At 35.4% G+C, this 20,532-nt stretch overlaps 2 protein-coding genes and 1 pseudogene across 2 annotated transcripts; 1 reads left to right on the forward strand and 2 right to left on the reverse strand.

Annotated features, from left to right (window-relative positions):
• The first annotated feature begins 4,066 nt into the window (after positions 1 to 4,066).
• On the forward strand, positions 4,067 to 9,038 carry LOC118037416 (lanC-like protein GCR2). Its single transcript, XM_035043378.2, is given in 7 exon segments — positions 4,067 to 4,357; positions 4,514 to 4,532; positions 4,535 to 4,691; positions 5,180 to 5,291; positions 5,437 to 5,553; positions 5,643 to 5,954; positions 6,438 to 9,038. Coding segments are annotated over 7 exon segments (1,236 nt in total). The 5' UTR covers positions 4,067 to 4,177; the 3' UTR covers positions 6,777 to 9,038.
• LOC118037415 (protochlorophyllide reductase, chloroplastic) lies at positions 7,431 to 9,464 on the reverse strand. Its single transcript, XM_035043377.2, has 5 exons — positions 9,279 to 9,464; positions 9,084 to 9,182; positions 8,440 to 8,971; positions 7,986 to 8,344; positions 7,431 to 7,894 (listed from the first exon to the last, which is right to left on the reverse strand). Exons 1-5 carry the CDS (start codon positions 9,330 to 9,332, stop codon positions 7,739 to 7,741), a joined length of 1,200 nt encoding a protein of 399 aa, XP_034899268.1. The 5' UTR covers positions 9,333 to 9,464; the 3' UTR covers positions 7,431 to 7,738.
• A 1,036-nt stretch (positions 9,465 to 10,500) lies between these two features.
• On the reverse strand, positions 10,501 to 18,717 carry LOC118037414 (uncharacterized; annotated as a pseudogene).
• Positions 18,718 to 20,532: the final 1,815 nt, after the last annotated feature.

Consider the following 20,532-nt stretch of genomic DNA (forward strand, 5'->3'; position numbering starts at 1 on the left):
ACCTTCTCTCTCTAAAAAAATAAAAAATAAAAATGTGACCCCCTCTCATTCTCTCTCCATCTCTCACCACTAGTTAAGACCATTTTCTTTTATTCTCTCTCGAGACCATGCAAGCCAATGTTATTCACCATTACCATCTTTAACCTATGATCTCTTTCTCCCATCAGACGCCAGCAAATCCAACAACAGCCCACCCGTAGTAGAGTTCTGAAAAGAAAATAGTATCAATGCTAATATAATGACAGTAGCTGCGACTTTCTTTTTTTGATTTTTTTAGTAGGTTCTAAAAAGACTTTGGGGTTAGCAACAACACCTGTAAGCAATAGTAAAGGTGATGTAGAGTGTTTAATAACATCAACATAGCTAATTTCTTTAGAAGAGATTTCATAGCAATCCAGCCATACCCATTTGATCTTGCAACAGCAACATCAACAACAATAGCTTTTAGCATCTGTAACTCCTTGACACGATCAAAAAATTGATGTCTTCTCTCAAGTGTAAGAGTGTCAAAGTAATAAATAACCCAGCAAGACCAGGGTCGAACCACAAGGAGGTTAATTGTATAAATTATAAACAACAATAATACAACAACAACAACAACAACAACAACAACAACAATACTAATAATAATAATAAAGAAGAAGATGAAGAAGAAGTTGATGAGAACTTTGAGATGGAAGATTAATTTAAGGATTAAACAATGATAAAAACAAATGTCAAGGTTAAGGGATCCACTAATGGTATTTCAAACAAGTATATTATAAACTCTTATTATTCAACTGGAAATCACACACACACACAAAGGAGGTTTCAATTGGATGTATCATTAATAGCTCATTATAAATTACTAACATGATCATATTAATTATCTTATTTAAGTAACACCAAACGTTTAAATATTGTCAGGAATTCATGATGCTAACTTATATTAACAACAAATCAAGTTCCTTTCATAGCACAGGTATAGGTAATACCATACAATTGGGCTATGAGAGTGCCAAGCATTTGTTGTACCAAGTGTTATACAATACAAATCTAGATTAACCATTTAACAAGCAAGGTATTAAGAATTAGTAAGATAAAAAGATAAGACATGTTAATAATAAACATTAAGGTCCATGTTAAGTTTACAACATACTTATTCTTTACATTATTAGTGTAACCTTTTCACCTTGACCATAATAAAACTTAGCTAAACATAATAAAGAAAAGAAACATAAAATAAACAAAAATAAGAACATAAATAAGATAACAAGTTAACTAAGTAAAGGAAAGGAAATGAAAAGCATAAACAAGATATTAATTAAAGCAAAACTTAAGAATTACAAAAAAAATATATAAAGAGAGAGAGCAAGAGCAAACTCTTAATCTAAACAACTAAGCCCCTAAATGTATAGCAAATGCTTTTTTTTTATAGGCCAAAATTTGAAACTATTGATTGATGACTAATTATTGAGTGGTAGCCAACTCTTAACTTGCGCGAACATCCCTTATCTTCTTGTTCTGAATAAAAACGTCATTGCTAGCATCAGACTGGAACCACCTATACTCATGAAAGTTATAGAAAATTGTCTTATCTTTCCAGGAAAAAAATTAAGGTCATTTGCACTTCTAGAACTCAATAAGATATATGCGGGCTGAGCAAAACACTAAACCAATGTTTGGTTGCAGGATAGATTTCAGACTTCTTCGTTGTTGCATATAATTTGGACTTGAAAAACGACCTTTTTTAAATCTTTAGACTCCAAATGAAAGTTGTAGGCCTATGTTCTTACTGAATCTGTCCAAAAAATTGAGGTCATTTGGACATCTAGAACTCGAGATATGACCCAATTACCGAACAGTATTCTCGTTTGGACTACACCAACATCTCTTTTCTAAGTTTGACCCTCTTTTTGTCCTTTCAATTTCAATACTTAAACTCATTAATCAATCCTTTTATTTATGTGATAGGCCTGCATTTAAGATGAATATTTACCATAAATTAAAGGTATCTTATATTTTTAGGTATGTTATTATAAATCATGTTTTAGTTAAGGAGTTAATTGATACTTCAAATGCAAATGATGATATATAAAACCTTGATAAAAAATGCACTTTTAAGTACTAATCACTTCACCCAAGGTCCCAACAGCTGTGAATTTCTCCTTTGTTTCCTTAAGAACATGAGCAACAGTCTCTCCTCAGAAGCTACGAGCACCTCTTTAATGATCTTTCAGCTCCAGCATTTCGGCACAACAACGCTACATTACTTAAACTTCAATGGTACCAACTTCAACACCAAAGCTCATCAATCTAACTAGCAACTCAATTAAAGTCTCCCCATGCATGGAAGCCAATAACAACATTCATTTCATCATCAATCAATTACAATAATGAAGGATTTTTCTACAACAACTTACCTTTCAAGCAGCGTCATCTTCAGCAGTAGCAATAGATGATCTTCCAATAGCAGTCATAAAAGTTTCTTTATCACAGCAGCACTAGAAGCATTCTTTCTTATAGTCGTGGTTTTTTTCGGTAGCACTATAGGTTCTTTCCAGCCAGACCAGTAACTTTTAGTAGCAGCACTGTGAGCCTCTCTTGGACAACTTATCATGGTCTTATGATCTTGAGTTGCAAATTTTACATGTTAATCTGGGTTGATCTAAATCAATCCAATATATTATCATCTCAATTTTATTTTATTTTAAAAAAAAGATGTCATCTTGAAAAGAAAATAAAAGGCAAACTATGTTTTTTTTTCTAATTATTCAAACTGTCTCTGGACTTGCCAAGTTGATCAGGCCACATCAGATCAACCTCTACATAATTTAATTTTTTTCTTCTTAAAAACACGTTAGCAATACCTAGATATTTTCCTTTTATTTTTATAAAAACAATTGACCCGACACACAACATAACGCGGGTAAAATGATATAGCGAGTTGCTGATTAGATTGGTACTCCACCTATTCCATTTTTAGAAATGATACTAGTTATTTGACTCGCACTTCGCTGTAAGTCGAATAATTTTTTTATGCAAAAAAGAATATGCAAACTTTTCAAATGTGTTTTTTTTTTTAATTTAATTATAAATCAAAAAGCCTATGTATACATTAAATTAAATATTGAGAATCATATATGCCAATAAATGTAAAAAATAAAATATTAAAGTTTCTATTCAACACATTTCGCTGTGAGTCGAATAATGTTTTACAAAAAAAAAATATACAAAACTTTTCAAATGTGTTTTTTTAATCTAATTATAAATCAAAAAGCTCATACATGCATTTAATTAAGTACATGAGAATCATATACGCCAATAAATGCAAAAAAACAAAGTGTTTAACGTGTTTATTCAACTCGCTTCTCTACAGGTCGAATTTGTTTTTTTCTAACGCAAAAGAATTAATATGTAAGTGTTATTAATATTTTTGTTGAGATCGGTAACAAATATAACCATAAATCAAAAAGTCAATGTTACATATAATAAAATATAGTAAATATCATATGCATTAATAAAAACATATAAGATTTTAAGCTAACTTTATAAAGTAGAGAAGAATAGAACAATATTATAATGCTATAGTGAAACATCATTTTCTTAGTCTTTGTATAATAATTTTTAAGAAAAGGGTAAATAAAAAAAATCACAAAAAAAATTAAATTAAATAAAGATAAGAATAAAAAGAATGGTTACAAATAGGCAAGATGTAGAGTAATAAATATTCAAAGTATAAAAATAATATTTTTCTAGAAAAAAAGTTAAAGAAAAACTAAGAAAATATTACCAAAAAAATTGAAAATAAAAAAATAATGATAAAAAAAGTGTAAAATGATAAAAATATCAAGTATAAAGAAAAAATATAGAAAAACTTGTTTTTTAAAAAACAAAAATTATAATCTTGTCACCCGCAAAATTTATAATTATATATTTTCCACGTAAAAACACTAAAAGGATAATATATTTTGATGAAATATTTTGACCAGGGACAAAATTGAATAACACTAAATAGAACGGAGACTTATTTGTCTGTTCGTTTCATTGAAACCATGCAACATGTCGCTTCAAGAACCAACGACATACCCTCCACCAGATATTCGCAGCCCAACTCGAAGGTTCTTTCTTCTTTTTCATCGAGTGAGAAGTGAAGAGGAAGTTGAATTTCAGAGACACTGTGACTGTAAAGAGAGAAATGGGAGACCGCTACTTCCCAAATGAAATGCCAGACTACATACCAGAAACAACGACAGCAGCAGTGGAAGAAACAGTCACTGAAAGAAACAACAAAGACTCACTTACAAAGCTCCTGTCTTTGCCGTACAACATTCTCTCTCAAAGACTTAAAGCATCAGCCTTGGACCTCAAAGACACAGTTAAGTTTCCCCTTTCACTCAATTCTATCCTTTTGACTTCTGGCTTCCATTTGTTTCTAACTTTCAGACACACCCCAACATGTTACTCTAGTTTTTTTAATGTTAAATATTGAAGGGTTTTCTTTTTTCTTTATTGGTTGTGTTTTAACTTCAAGAGTGGTGAGGAGACATGGGAATGAGTGGGAAGAGAGTGAAAGATTATAGCTTGTACACTGGGGCATTAGGGACGGCATACTTGCTTTTTAAAGCGTACCAAGTTACCAAGAATCATAATGATCTTAACTTGTGCTCTGACATTATCAAGGCTTGCGATTCTGTTTCTAGAGATTCTGGGTACTCTCTCTCTTTCTGTCTGTTTTGTTACTGGCTTATCCAAAAGTAGGAGTTACTGCTTTTGAATATTTTAATGCGGAGGTTGCTTTAGTTGTATGGGAATTGAGGTTCTAAACAACTATGGATTCAATTCTTGCTTTATCTGAGGTTAAATGGGGATACATATTGAAGTTCGTCGATGTGTTGTGGTGCGTTTGATTATTCTATTGTTACGGGAATCATGCACTCAGTTATGGTTGTCTCGCCTTCTATTAGCATTTTTCTCTTGTATTTGGTTATTTGGTTTGTGGAAATTCTCAATTGTGTATTTGATCCTGGCATGGCTTGTCGCTGTAAATGTTTAAATTTTTCAATATGTTTGAAGTCGGCACTTAATTTTATATGCCAAGTCTAGGTTAAATTTTAGGTGTAACTTCCAATCCTTGGGGAAAACAGATAAGATAAGTCAACTTGATTTAGGTTGCTTATGTGATCCGTTGGGGCTGCAGACGTGTGACATTTATATGTGGATGGGCTGGTGTTTGTGCTCTTGGTGCTGTTGCAGCAAAGCATGCTGGGGATGGAAGGTTATTAGATCATTACTTAGCTCAGTTCAAAGAGGTGCCTGTTGCATTTCTTCCCCTTCTATGCATTTTTTTTTCCATCGAAAGCTGGTTGCTTTTATATATCTTAATCAATATTTTTTTCATCTTTTTATAAACCTAATTAATATGATTTCCTTTTTTTTTTTTTTACTCGAGAGCAGATCAGACTTCCTAGTGATTTGCCATATGAGTTATTATATGGGAGAGCTGGGTTCTTATGGGCCTGCTCATTTCTAAATAAACATATTGGTAAAGAAACCATATCTGCAAGCTGCAAAGTAAGGCATTTCTTTTATTTCTTTTCAATCCAGCATTCATTATTGATTAGAATGAACCCTTTGCTAAGTTGGGTTTGAAACTTCTGCAGAGAGCAGTTGTGGATGAAATAATTAAGGCTGGAAGATTGACACGCAACGGAAAATGTCCACTGCTGTATGAATGGCATGGAAAAAGGTACTGGGGTGCTGCCCATGGACTGGCTGGAATCATGCTTGTTTTGATGGACTTGGAACTGACACCAGATGAGGTGGAGGATGTCAAGGGTACTTTACACTACATGATTAAGAACCATTTTCCCAGTGGCAATTATCCTTCAAGTGAAGGAAATAAATTGGATTGTCTTGTGCATTGGTGTCATGGGGCTCCTGGGATTGCTCTTACCCTTGCGAAAGCAGCTGAGGTAATCCTTGTATAGTGATGCAAGCTGCATAAGGTAGCCTAGGTGCTAATGGAATTTGCCTAGGCATGTATGCTTGTGTGGATTGTCTTTTACTATGTGCATTTTGGCTTGCGTACCTGCCAATAAAAATTGGTGAAAATACCTCATTAGTTGAAGATTTAATGCTATTTTTTCATGTAAATGGACAAATAAATATTCCATTGTTTGACAACATTTCTGATCTCATCCATATTAAGAAATGAAGAAAGAATTTCAGTCTCATAGAGGAAGAACCATTCTTCCAAAGTGGAACAATCACCTGTCTTTTTCTAGTGCTAAAAGTTCTAAACATGAGATCAAACAAGTCATCGTTACCACTTTCCAGATGTCTGCATCAACCTTTTTGTTCTTCAGTTAATGACCATAACCTGTAGTCTTGTTTGTAATATAGAAATGCTACTGGGACCTCATTATGAATTTCTTTGCAATGTTTGAATTATTCAGGTTTTTGGAGATAAGGAGTTTCTGCAGGCAGCAATGGAGGCAGGGGAGGTGGTTTGGAACCGGGGTTTGCTAAAGCGAGTTGGCATATGTCATGGAATCAGTGGAAATACCTATGTTTTTCTTTCACTCTACCGATTAACAGGTAATGTGGAGTACTTATACAGGGCCAAAGCTTTTGCTTGCTTTCTACATGATAGAGCACAAAAACTTGTATCAGAAGGGAAGATGCATGGAGGTGATCGCCCCTATTCACTGTTTGAGGGTTTCGGAGGAATGGCTTATCTCTTCCTTGACATCCTTGAACCATCGGAAGCCAGGTTCCCTGCTTATGAGCTTTAGATCGCCATATAATATTTCGACTGTTACTAGATGTATCATATCATGTTTGCTTGCAAACCTTAATACAATCTGTATATATTTGAAAGGATTTAGCTACTTGATTATATGGCTCTAACTTTATGAATTACTTTCTTCCCCAGTATAGAATGCTCATTAGGGAACACTAATAAAGATTTTTTTAGCGTCGGGGCATCTTATTAATACTGTGTTTAGCCACATCTAGGGCCCCGCCCACCAGGTGCAATTCTCTGGTTTTATCTGAATAACTCGGCTCTTTTTCTTTGGATAAATAGAAAGAATTTTACTAACAAGGATAGGCATTGTAGATGAACTTTTATTTCAGTAATCTCTCTCTCTCTCTCTCTACATGAATTCATTATTTGGGAAACACTTGCTGTCTCTTTCCTTCCTTGTGCCTGTGGGTTAATGGCATGATTAGTTGATAAAGACCAGGGTAACTTTTCCAAGTCTGATATGGAAAAGTGAAAACGATGAGAAGCAACAACACTTTTCAAGCCGCTTATCCTTATTATAGTCAAAAGTTAAGGAGGAAGCTTAAAATTTGGAAAATGGATTGAGAGGGGTAGAAAACTGTATACAAGGCAACAAGAAGTGATTTTGCACACCAACGATTCTGCATTGGCCTCGACAATATACCAGCAACAAAATGGTCCATTTAGCTGTTAAATGGGCAAGAAAACTTTTTTTCTGATTTAAAAGTGTTGAGCCTGCCAACATTAATCAGAGAAATCTGAACTTAGCAGTACGGGCGAGTGATTTTAGCGCCAACTGATTGATACAGAGTCATCTACTCCTACTAAGTGAAAATTGTTTACAGAAGCAAATCATCCAAATCCAAACTCACGAAAGGACGCAGTAATTTTTTTTTTTTTTTTGCACTAACATCATCCTCTCCCATGGCAAATATTAGCACACAAGAAACTCTCTCCAGCCTTTCTCAATTAGGCCAAACCAACGAGTTTCTCGCTAACCTCCCACACTTTACGAGCCTTCTCTGCATCACTAGCTTCTTGAGATAGCTGATTCTCAAAAGAAGCCGAGTCCTTGTTCCAGCTCCAGTATACCCCTGATTTTGTCAAGCTTGGATCACTCACAACCTAAACAAGAAAGAGCAGATTATGTTATTGCATGTTATACAAACCCATAGCAGAGCATTTTTATTTCTATAGTTTCCCCTGTTTTGGTTACCTGAGCAAGTCTTTTTCCAGCATCTTCCTCGGAGACGAAGCCCTTAGTGATGTACTTTTGGAATGGAGGGAATAGAAGCCTGAACAAAGGAATGTGCTCCCTGAACAAGCCTGTTGTGGCAATGCAACCTGGGTAAAGGGAAGCAAATGTAATGCCAGTTTCTTCATGGAAACGCCTGTGGAACTCTTGCATAGTGAGCATGTTGCAGACTTTGCTATCCTTATAGGCTTTGGCACCATCAAATTCACCACCATCAATCATAGCTGAGCTGTTTAGCCCATTCAAGCCCCCTGCAAGTCCCCTCAAGTCACCAAGATTGGCCTTGGGAGGAACATTGCCAGCCAATGTATTTGTGTTCCCTAAAACATTTCACAGAAACAACACCAAATTTAGTGTAAACAATCGAAACATATTCACAAGAAAGTGAACCTTAAATGTATTATAGTGTATATACCAGTAATTGAGCCAACAATTATGAGACGTTTCGATGGGTAATCAGATTTCTTCATGTCCTCAAGCAGCAATCTTGAAAGGAGGAAATGACCGAGATGGTTAGTTCCAACACTAAGTTCAAATCCTTCAGCAGTGAATGTAGGCTCTTTTGCAGTTGGCAGGTAAACAGCAGCATTGCAAACTAGCACATCAAGTGTCCTTCCTGATCGCCTAAAGGTATCCACAAATTGGCGGACACTGTCGAGTGAAGCAAGGTCCAGATGCATAATGGTGCAGTTCTCTTTGGCAATGCCAGCTGATTTAGCAGCCCTTTCTGCCTTGAGGAAGTCTCTGCAGGCCATAATTACATGCCATTTTCCAGTTTCAGCTAGAGCCTTAGCTGCTGCAAGACCTAATCCAGAGGAGGCACCAGTGACAATGCAGCATCCCTGTCTAAGAGTTTTCTTGCCTTCTGAAGAAGCCCTGTTGACTGCTGGAGTAGCAGTGGCCATTGTTTGGGCTCTTACAGTCCCAACTCTTTGGTTGAATTCCCTCTGCGGTGAATAATATTATACAAATGAATTCATTAGAAAAATCCCTTGCAATTTTCAGCCAAATTTTTTTTTTTTTAAAAAAAAAGCAAGAATGAACCGGCATAGTAGCTACCTTCCACTTCAATGCAGAAGAGCTAAAGTCAGCTTTGACATGGTCTGAGAGTGAAACTCCAAGCAAGCTTGACTCCTTCAAAGATGCACTAGATTTTCCCTGCATAGACAAAACCACTGCCAAAATCAACACTAAATTTTCCTTCAATGCAACAAGTAAAAACAAAAACAAAACAAAGCACTGCTAGTATCTGACCTCTTTAGGGACAACAAAAGCAGAGGAAACCAAAGAAGCAGCCTGGAGAGCCATTACCGCTTGCAAAGCAAACTCTGTGCCTCGTAAAATGGGTTTTCAAATCCTTTGTTTTAAGGACTACAGATTTTGTATACAGTGCTGACTGAAGTGAAGAGCTCTGCTTAGAAGTGTGCAAAGGAGCGTGTTTGGAATTATATATGTGATGTGTGTGTTGGGGGGAGGATATTTTTGGCAGACAGGATAAGATCATTAGCAGCAATTGTATCTTCCACATCACTCCCAAGCACCAATGAGATTTTGGGTTCTGGATTTCCCATGATATTGATGGCCTTGTTTTTTTGTTCCTTTGATAATTGACAAATAGTTACGGATATTTGGGTGCGTTTCCCAAAATGTTCCACTCCTCTTAGCTATGGGCTGCGAGATATGGAGGTGTTGAAAATGAAAGACAGGGAATGGTGGGGGCATATTTCTAGAAAAATGATTGTTTGTTTTTGTTTTTTAAAAAATATTTAAATTTTTTATATTTTTATTAATTTTAAATTAACATGTTTTAATATTTTTTAAATTATTTAAATGTCTTGATGTTAAAAATAATTTTTAAATAATAAAAAAATATCATTAATATATATTTAACACAAAATTATTTAAAAAATAACTAAAATAACTCTACCAAACAATAATAGAGGTTGTGCCAGTCGAGCCAAGGTTTTGCCAGCCTCTCTCTGAGGTTAGGGGGGTTGGTTGCAGGCTTGGAGCCAAGGCGCCATGACAAAGAGGAGGGTCCCCGCTTGCAGTGACGGGGACATAAATGTGTTTTGATCTTGGTAGCCACGATGGCCTTCAACAGAACCTTTTTTTTATTTGTTCAGGTTCCATTTCTACTATCACTATGAGTTAGGGGATGGTTAAGAGCGGCCCCCTTAGCTGCGGATATGAGCTTGCCTGCCAGAGTTCACACCAAGTGGTGACTTTTGGGGTATAACCTTACTAGCTGTTAAGAACAAGCCTAGGATTAATGGACACAATGATAAGTCAATCTGCTTCATTGTACATGTCTAAATTAGCTCCATGGAAAGAAATTGACACAACTCATTTAGTTCTGAAACAAAAGAACTGCAGCTGTGAGGTCGCTTCAAGAATGGATAAAAACAGTGCTGCTGAGCGCCAACAATTGAATAGACAACAATGGGTTAAGAGTTAGAACCTAAAAGACTAGACATGATCATTAAAGAATATGAAAGAATTTCATTTTAATTGAATAAGGTTTTTCCATGCTCATAACTCTACATTTCCCGACTTGACAAATACATCGGTTTCTAAATTCATAGTGTAGCCCGCCCGCCCGCCCTTTTTGGTTTAATAAATCTATATTCTTCTCAATGCTCATCCATCGGCACTCAATATCCAATGAGCTGAAGCACAAGGAAAGAAGAATTGGAACTCGCTAATATTACACATCTCACCAAATACCTCTGTACACGTTTTAACCAGTGGCGAAAAGGAACTGCATTGATTTGCCAGATCATTTACCCCCTACTCAGAGACTGCCACTCTCTTTTCAGACCCTTAAATCCGAACTGGCAATCCAAAATTTTGGAAAGTTCTGATTTCCCCTCGAAGGCCAGCAGTTACAATCACCATACCGTAGGCAGACACACCTTCGCTTAACTCATTGGAGATATCCACACTGGCACGAGGACTCCTTGTTCTAGTCGCTAAATTAAGCTTTTCCTCCGGCCATGTTGCTGATATTCTGTCAAAGAAGTAACCATTGGTTGCACTAGAAATAATTCCATTTAGAGGACTATTTGTGCACCCGGATAAAGATTGTGAACCCTCAATACTAGCTTCCTCAACAGGAGTAGGGGGGTGATTGACAATGGAAACCTCATCAAGATGGTTATCCAGGCCACTCTGTTCTCCAGATAAAGTATCTTGTAGTTCCCAGGTGTCTCCCATGCCAGGCCATGGGATCGCCACCGATGCATCTTGACAATGGAAATGCTCATAGGAGCGTGTGACAGTAACAGCTTTGCTTCTGCTAAGTCGGGAATCAGCTTCATGCTTCCAGACATAAACATATGAATCCTCACTTGCAGAGACCACATATTTTCCATTTGCTGTGAGAGAAGCTGAGATTTGGCTGTTGGTGTTACGAAACCCTATCACAGAATCATCAACTTAATCTTTGAGAATGGTACAATCCTAAAAATGCATGCATAGGAGGGGGGGGGGAGCAAAGACAACAAGCACTGCTAAATATATGATTTTCTATGACAAGCATTAAAATGGATGTTAATGAAAAACCTTTCAGCTTTTGCTGATTGAAACAACCATTGAAGCAGCTGAAGAGATCAATTCGTTTCTGTTCAAGACCTACACTATCAAATTATTACTCCAGAAGATTTTCACCTTCAAAGTTGAAGAAACAGAATTACAGACCTAGAATTCTAAAACAAGATCGCATCACTTGTCAAAACCTTAAATACATATAGATAATTTAAATACTGTTACCAAGTCTAAAATGGAATCACAAGCACCAAATTTCACGCCTTTGATACAAGTTTTATCCTTTGGAACATGGGTTCAAATGCACAAAAAAAAAAAAAAACAAATAACCTACATGCAATCAATTTCCAAAAAAAATAAATAACAGTAAGATCAAACATCTCCTTTTCCACCTCATATGAAGACTCCTTAATATATGCCATTTCAAGTTGTTTAAAATTAAGGGTGTCCATGATTTAATATTTTGTCATTGTATATCATAAAAAATCCTAAGAATGCTTCACTTTATCTTCTTACTGCCTCCTCATACAAAAAACTGACTAATTCCCATCGACTCTTGTGCCTAAGCACCTTGTTCTCGTTATTTCTACCAACAAAATATCTATTATATTAAGGTCCACTATACAAAGCCCATTAGGATTAGCTAGGTTTAGTTAATATTTATATATATCATACACTTGTACATATTGATTATTGGAATAGAATACACGGTAGCAACACAAGATTATAATTCACGGCATGTTAATTCTCTCGAGCTAATTCTTTCCCTTGTTCTATTAATATCAACTTTATTGACTAATACCTGATTACAAGCATTTACTGATACGTGGGGAGGGGGATGGTAGATGAGACCTATCATACAGGGTGCCCTTGAGAAATCAAGGCAGGAAATCAGGTTTTTCAAAGATTCCACTTATGAAGACAAATCTACCATATATTTATTCAAGAAGATTATGTCTAAATGCAATTCATCCTCTTTTCACTAATACAGGATCAAGGTGTTTTTTCAACGCTGCATTACCAGCCCGTAGTCAAGTACTAGGCAAACCAAAATAGTTGAGACATTATGAAAACTTAGCTAGAATAGCATAGTTTAGTTAAAAGATCTATGTACACCAAACGCACAACTGTCATACAGAAATTCTCTTCCAACACCCAGAATAACCCAAAATTCAAACTTAATGTTAAAATTCAGAATTGTGAAATCTGGGAAATATATGCTGCTTACAGCATAAGTGATATGATGGGGCAACATAACCTTACTCAGTTTTTTAAGATAAGCCTGGATATCTTCAAATATTTTAACAGCATAAAAAAGCCTGACTCCTATGTCACTAGCTATTGGATAAGCAGGAAACAAAAAGAAAAGGCTGCCATCACGGAGAATTAAATAAACATGATTTACTTCTCGTCCTCTTAATTTTACATCCAATTTCCATATATCTCACTTCAAAAGGCAGGAGAAATTGTAGGATTCAGTTATTTAGGATAACATTTTAAAAGGCAAGAGTAGAATGAGGAATTTTACCCCTCGCAAGGCATAAGCCTTATGGATTTCTACACACATGCTAAGCATGTAACTAGGTATATATCAAATAAACAAAATTAAGTATAAATGCAAAAGAATATATTTACACTACCAATATATGTTACTAACGGAATCAAGGAAAATAGTGGCAAATGAAGAAATGCTTAATGACAAATCAATATTCCATAAAAGTAAATATTGTCAAAAAAGTTTTTCAAAAAACAAATATGCACAATTGTGCGAAGTTAATCTTTAAGGCAAACTGAGACCACGGTGAATCAAGGCACGCCCCAAAACAGAGATTGGGAAGTTTGTTAAGGTCTCCATGAGGTTTGGAGCTGGGAGAACTTTTATTTCAACACTGATGTGTGGAAAAGAACTGGGAGCATTGCTTTAAGTCACACTGATAGGCATGATGTGCAAAGTTGTATTCAATGCTAGCTTTTTTTCTAAATCATTGAAACAAAGACCTGATGGACTGGGGTTTACTATTTCACAGAGCCAAAAGCCTTGGCTCAAAGAATTTTTGCTACCTAATTGCTTTGGTATTATTAACTTAATCATCCTAGTCAGGTTACAAAATAATTTTTTTCATGCATGATTTCATTACAACGTGGCCAGAAAAGACCAGAAAAGAAATGATAAGCCAACATTCTTACCTTTGAACTTGTGAACCAGATCAATGCCATCAATAACTCGAATTCGAGAATCAGCTGACGTGACAATCACTTCTGATGAACTTCCTGGAGCAAACTGTTTAATAAAACTGATCAGAGGACTGAAAGCACCATAAAAGGTACTAGTGCAAAAAATGTACAGCAGGAAATGGATTCAAGTATTTTTCAAAGCTAAACCAAACATGTCATCTCTGGAGTTGAACATCATACTAGAGCTACCAAATTACCTGGAATCCAGTGATTTTTTTTAGATGAGCTTTCTTCTTCTTATTTTGCAGATTAATTTGACATTTTTGTTGCAACTTGTTCTCTGAGAAGAAAAGACAAATAACAAAAGAATAATTAGCAGTCAGTGAGTGGGTGAAATTTGAGAATGGTGGGTAAGAATCAACTTGTACCACATGTATTGTATAAACAGCAGCTTCCCTTGTACGAACCAACAAGTGCACCCTTCAGAAAACCATAAAAAAAAAATTGTTAAGCAAAAACCTTGAAACCTTGAATATTATATACAGAAGGCAAAACGTGGCCTACCTGACCATCTGGTGTATAGCAAGCTGCAGTGACCATCTCATGCAGATCATTCCAATCAACAACTTGACGATCAGGAATACTCCAAATGCGAACCTTTGCATCTAAGGACCCACTAATGAAGTATCTATCATCAACAGGATTAAACTGGATGCATGTAACTGCATCATGGAAATCCGTAAAATAATGCAATTAGCAAAGTTCAAGTAAAATAATGCAATTAGCTAGTTTTGACCATCTCATAAAAGAAAATGTTAAGCCAATCTACAAAAAGTCACATCAAATGTTAAGAAAATCTAGAACGTCATTGAACTAGTGAAATAGGGTTTTGAAAACGCAGTTAAGTGTGAACTTACAAAAAGTCACATTAAATGTTAAGAAAATCTAGAACGCCATTGAACTAGTGAAATAGGGTTTTGAAAATGCAGTTCAGTGTGAACTACTGTCTTCCATGCTTATCACAGATGAGATCTTCTATTGAAAATGGGGGCAATTATAACAGTAGCTTTTTAAGTAGTAGGTTGCAAAGTTATAAGCAACGCAAAGAATAAGCATAAAAAGGTATGGCGCAACATACTTACCATAATCACTGTGAGAAAATATTTTCAAACAAGTATTGCTAGACAAGTGCCATAGGCGTACAGTTTTGTCCATGGAAGAAGAAAGCAGGTGCTGGGAAAAGATAAAAACATGAATTTCGTTAGGATAGGCAAGAATAAACAAGTGGTTCATGATTCTTAACAAAGACATTTGTGCGCACATCTCAGTTCACTGTAGAGCAAAGTAAACTTAAATGGCAACAAGCCTCCCCAGGGCTTCTGAAACACCATCCAGATGGTGTAAGGTTAAAACCTAGAACTCATCATCTCCCTCCCTCTCAAAATCTTCACAGCAAAAAGTTTAATAAACTTAATTCATAGTTGAATATCAACTTTTGTACACTTCCAAAATATGTTTAAGATACTGCTTATGATCAATAAGTCTGTTATAGCTCATTAAAATATAAACAGGCAACAAAATATGTGGTAGCATCACTGCTTTAGAGAACAAACTACAGCAATCCTCTTGCAGCCGTGCAGAAGTTCATGAAATCTAGACAACAAAATAGAAAGAAAGAAAAGAAAAGGAACATGCCAACAGATAAAAGTTGTCAATATCAGAAAACTAAAACTAAGTTAAAAGAATGAGATCAGATCAGAATAAGCAGAAACTGAAGGAGGCAAGGAATCTTCAGAACTTTTCCAACTTGAAAAGCTGCCCAAAATCCATGAATTTCTACTGTATAGAAAAAGGTAGAGGTCCTTCCCATAGCCAAAATATCACAAATTCCCACTCAGTTGCCATTCATCTAACTTTTAAAATACACCGTGGTGACAGAAACAATACCAAAGGATTTAGGGGTGTTTGAGAGTATGGTAGTGGTTGCTTTTCAAAATGTTTTCCACTAGGAAATGCATGAAAGAAAAAAAAAATTAAAATTTTTTACATCAGCTTATCATAACGATCCAAAAACAATAATAATAAAAAAAACTAATTTTAAGCAAAAATAATCAGTTTTTTTAGAAATGTTGTTTGGAACGCAATTCCAAACACTGGTCATTCCTTGTGAGATTTCATTGCTAGACATTTCAGATCCTATGATTTGAGGGTGGTCATAAGTGGATAGCTATGAGAACTACCTATGGATCCCACTTTTATGTGAGTGGGTAGCGCTACACTGGAAGAACTTAATAATCTCTCAGATACTAGACAATAGTAGTTTCTTTTGCGCTCTAAATTGTCCAACGTAACCAACAATGAAATACTGAGAAACTGAAATAAGATGTGCATAAAGCAAAAGAACCGGCATAAATTCCACACTGGCAAGTGTTAAAACTCTATCTGGTTGAACCTTCTATCAAGACAGGAGTCGAAAAACTCTCCTTAAAAGAAGACCTGAAAGTGAAAAAGAAATTGGAAAGAAAAGAACGTCCCATGTAATGGTGCATGAGTAAGGATACTTATAAATTGCTCAATGCAATTAAGAGAAGAATTACTTGAACCGCATCATAACAAGATAGCGTGAAAATAACTAAATCAGTTTCGCATTTGCACTGCATTCCACATTAAAGAGCAAGAAAAGTTAATAGCCGGATGGTAATGGCTAAAGGGAGAGAATTTCTAAACGTCAATCAACTATAACAGATGCATATCACTGACCTGAGACTTGGACCTCAATTATGATTGACGAATGTGTGTTGCTCTTAGAACAAAATTAATAAATAAGAATAACAGAGTTGTAAATTAACTAACCTGAGACTTGGACCATGAAAGGTCGAGAACGTCATCAAGATGCCCTTCGAATGAACAAATGGGTTTATCCGTGAGAGCAAACACGGTCTCTGGCATGATGATATAGTCCAGGCTCAAAGATTTTCTGCTTATAGATGACCTCCCCCTCCTCTTCTTCTCCTGATGGGAATCCACAAGTGGTGACAAAAAATTAGGTTCTGGAGATCCATTTGCCATCAACAACAAATTCAAGCCCCCATCACATGGTTTCTCCATCAATAATTCTCCTTTCCTCTCCGACTCCACAACCTGCCAAATGTTAATGACACAGTCCTCGCCTGCACTTGCTAGATACCTCCCGTCCAAACTGAACTTAATACTCCAAATCGACCCATTATGAGCCTGTATCTCCTGGCTCTTATAAAGTGCACTCAACTCTTTAGACGGCCTCCCATATTGCCTTACCCTCACTCTCTCTGGCCCATGAAATGACACATCCTGGCTATCATCCGTAGCAGAACTTGACCTCCTCCCTCCCCTCTCCGATCCAGTATCCCTCTCATCACTACTTCTCCTCTCCTTACTGCCTGTCACACTATTCGCCACGCTCTTTATACTCCTAAGCCAACTGCCCTTCTTTTTAAACTTCGAAACCCCACCTCCAATCCCTCCATTAGCATCGGCATCGAGATTTTCTCGCGTCCCGTCCTCCACGATTTGCCTCCTCATCAATTCTTGCACGATCGGCGAATGCCCAACAGACATTTCAAACTCCTCCATAGTCAATTGCCTCCCAGTCCCAACTTCCTTCAGCTTATTCCACATCCCATCTTCTCTTATCTCATTAACAACAAACTCTTTCCCGTTATCAAGATTCTTAATAGTACAAACCCGCGAACCTCCCTCGTCCACCACTGCCCCATCGGTATCTGCCCCATCACATTCCAACTCCTCCGCAAACTCCACCGAACTCCCAACTGACAAACTGCCATTCAAATCCCCATTAGAATTCGCAGAATCTGATCGATTCACCTCCATTTTCCTACAATGTTGTTTCCCCGTAGGCGGCTTATTAGGCGAAACAACATCAACACTAACACTACCCTCTTTCGGAGAAGACCCATTTTTGCTTTTGCATTTTTTACCGCAACCAGCAACAAAAAGCCCATTATTGCTGTGCCTGTTGTTATTAATATTATTATCACTACAGCTATAATTACTATCATTACTATTTACATTAATTGAATCTTGCAAAAAAAATGGAAGAAGGCGAACAATAAACAGAGGAAGAGTAACACGAATTAAATTCATCATCATCATTCTCATGATCTACCGAACCGCCACTTTCTGATTTCGATCGGGCGACAGCAGTGGAATCACTCGGACATAGACCATGCAGTTTCTCTCCGTTCAAACGATCCGATGACAGGGAGCGGTTAAAATAAAAATCTCCGTTGTGAGCTGTTTCGGGTTTGGAGCGAGAAAGAGATGGGTCGGAGCTGAGACCGAGCTGGAGAAGAAGGCGTTGGCGGCGTTCGGAAATGGATTCGGGTTGAGAGATCCAAACATGATAATTACTGGCAAGAAGACGAGGAGAATTGGAACGGGTCGGGTCAGGATCGGAGTCGGAGTTGGAAGTGGAGCAAGAACAAGAAGAGGAAGCAATGCGATCCAATGACTCGTAGAAATGTTCATCTTCTTCTTTTTCTTCAACTAGTTGTTCTTCACCGTTACTGTTGTCGTTTTTGTCATTAATGGTGTCGTTTCTGCTCATTTTTTGAGGGGTTGTGGAGGGGTCATTGTTGAGATAGTGTTAAGGGAAAGGGAGGGGGGCATTTCATTTCATTTCATTTCATATTTTCATAGAAATAGAAATACAAATGGAAATGGAAATGCCCCTAGTGAAATGGGTTTCCACCCAGGAAAAACAAAAACGGTTTTCACTGGGTTTGTTTGGGAGCGTTGTGAATGCTGATGTTATGTGGAATGATGACGGATGATAATGTGAGGGAGGATCGGAGGTCCGGTGAGAGAGAAAAGAGAGGGAACGAAGCCCTGTGTGGTGTGGTGGGAGGGGATGTGCCAGCGCTGGTGGATGCCCTTTTTTGTGCGTGTTTTTGAGTTCGGTTTGTGTTTTTAGACATTAGTGTTCAGGAGCGCGATAAATTCTGTATTTTTATGCGTTTTGTATTTTAATTAAAAGAAAATTAAATTAGTATTTTTGATATATTAATAATATAAATTTTAAAAAATATATTTTAATATATTTTTAAATAAAAAAAATTCAAGAAAACAGTGCCAAATAGACGCATTGGAAGGGAGATTTGAGTTTGGAATTTCTTTTATTTGGGATGAGATTGGAAGTAGAGGTGAGTAAAAAAAATTAAAAAATTAATTAAATTGAGAAAATTAAAAAAATAAATAATCAAAAAAACCAAATCATGAAAAAAAATTGATTAAATCGATTAGAATTTTTAAAAAAACTAACTGGTTCAGTTCAGTTTTGGTTTTATAAGCCTGAAACTGAAAAAAATCAAACTGAACCGAACCCAAACCTAAAAAAAACAAGACAAACCGAAACCAATCCCATTGGAAATTACAAAAATAACCCTAGAAAACAATATAGTTTTTTTGTTTTTAATATAAAATAACTGGAACTAGTCGGTTTAAACTAATTTTTATTCTAAAATAATCGAATCAAACTGAAATTAATCAATTTGAATCGATTTTGATTTAATTTTGATTGTTAAAAAAAATTAATTTAATTATATGTTTTTATAAAAATCAAATCAGACAAAAAAAAATGATGTCAATATCAATACGATGCTTGTACTTTTATTGTGTTAAGCCATGTTTGTTTCCTGGAAAGTAGTTTCCAGAAAACTATTTTCCAAACTTTCTTATGTTTGTTTGTCATTAGAAAAGTTAGTCAACGGAAAACACTTTTTTGTCAACGGAAAACACTTTCTTGTCAATTTCAATCAAAAAAAATTTGGCTTGGTTTTCAAAAAAATATTTTCCCTTTAACTATGTTTGTTTTCCGGAAAGTGATTTTCAAGAAATCACTTTCCAAACTTTCTTGTGTTTGTTTGTCATTAGAAAAGTTGGTCAATTGAAAACACTTTCCAGTAAAAGGAAAATTTGGCTTGGTTTTCCTGAAAAATTTGGGGGGGAAACACTTTTCAGAAGTTGTGAAAAGTTTAGAAATGTCATTATTTGCTTATGATATCAAATTTTATCCTCAAACTTTTGATTGCTATATATATTTTGTTCTGAATATTTATTTTTCAATTTCATCTCTTAAAATTTTATTTTTATATTAACTTTGATCCTTATTTTTATAATTTTTATTTGCTTTTTTCTTATCATTTTTTTATTAAAATTTTTTATCTATCAAATTTGGTTCTTATTATTTTGATTGTTACTTATTTTATTTGAAATAATTTATGAAATGTTGATTATTATTATTATTTTAATTTCTTCATCTTTCATTTGTTTTTTTAATTTTTTAGATTTGATCTCTATTATTTATTTTATTTGAGATAATTTATGAAATTATATTTTTTTTCAATTTCATTTCTCATTCAATTTTTTAATTTGTAAGATTTGTTCCTCGTTATTTTAATAAACTTGAGAAAAATAAAATATTAATAAGTTCTTTTCCAGCTCATTTTTCATGACATAACCAAGCACTGGAAGGTGTTTTCCAAGTTATTTTTTATTACACTACCAAATATTAGAAAATATTTTCTCGGAATTCACTTTCCAAAAAAAAAACTATTTTCAACAAACAAAAGGACCCTTAATTTAGGTAACAAAGGTGATGGTCGTTACTTTAGTATAAAAGTGCATTTTTATTCAAAAAAAAAATAAAAAAATAAAAATAAATATTTGTCATCGTATTCTTAAATAGAACTGTTCTTTAGTAAAAAAGAAATAATATCAATAATAAATA

This window comes from Populus alba, chromosome 1, assembly GCF_005239225.2.
Source record: "Populus alba chromosome 1, ASM523922v2, whole genome shotgun sequence".
In the NCBI taxonomy this organism is placed as follows: Eukaryota; Viridiplantae; Streptophyta; class Magnoliopsida; order Malpighiales; family Salicaceae; genus Populus; species Populus alba.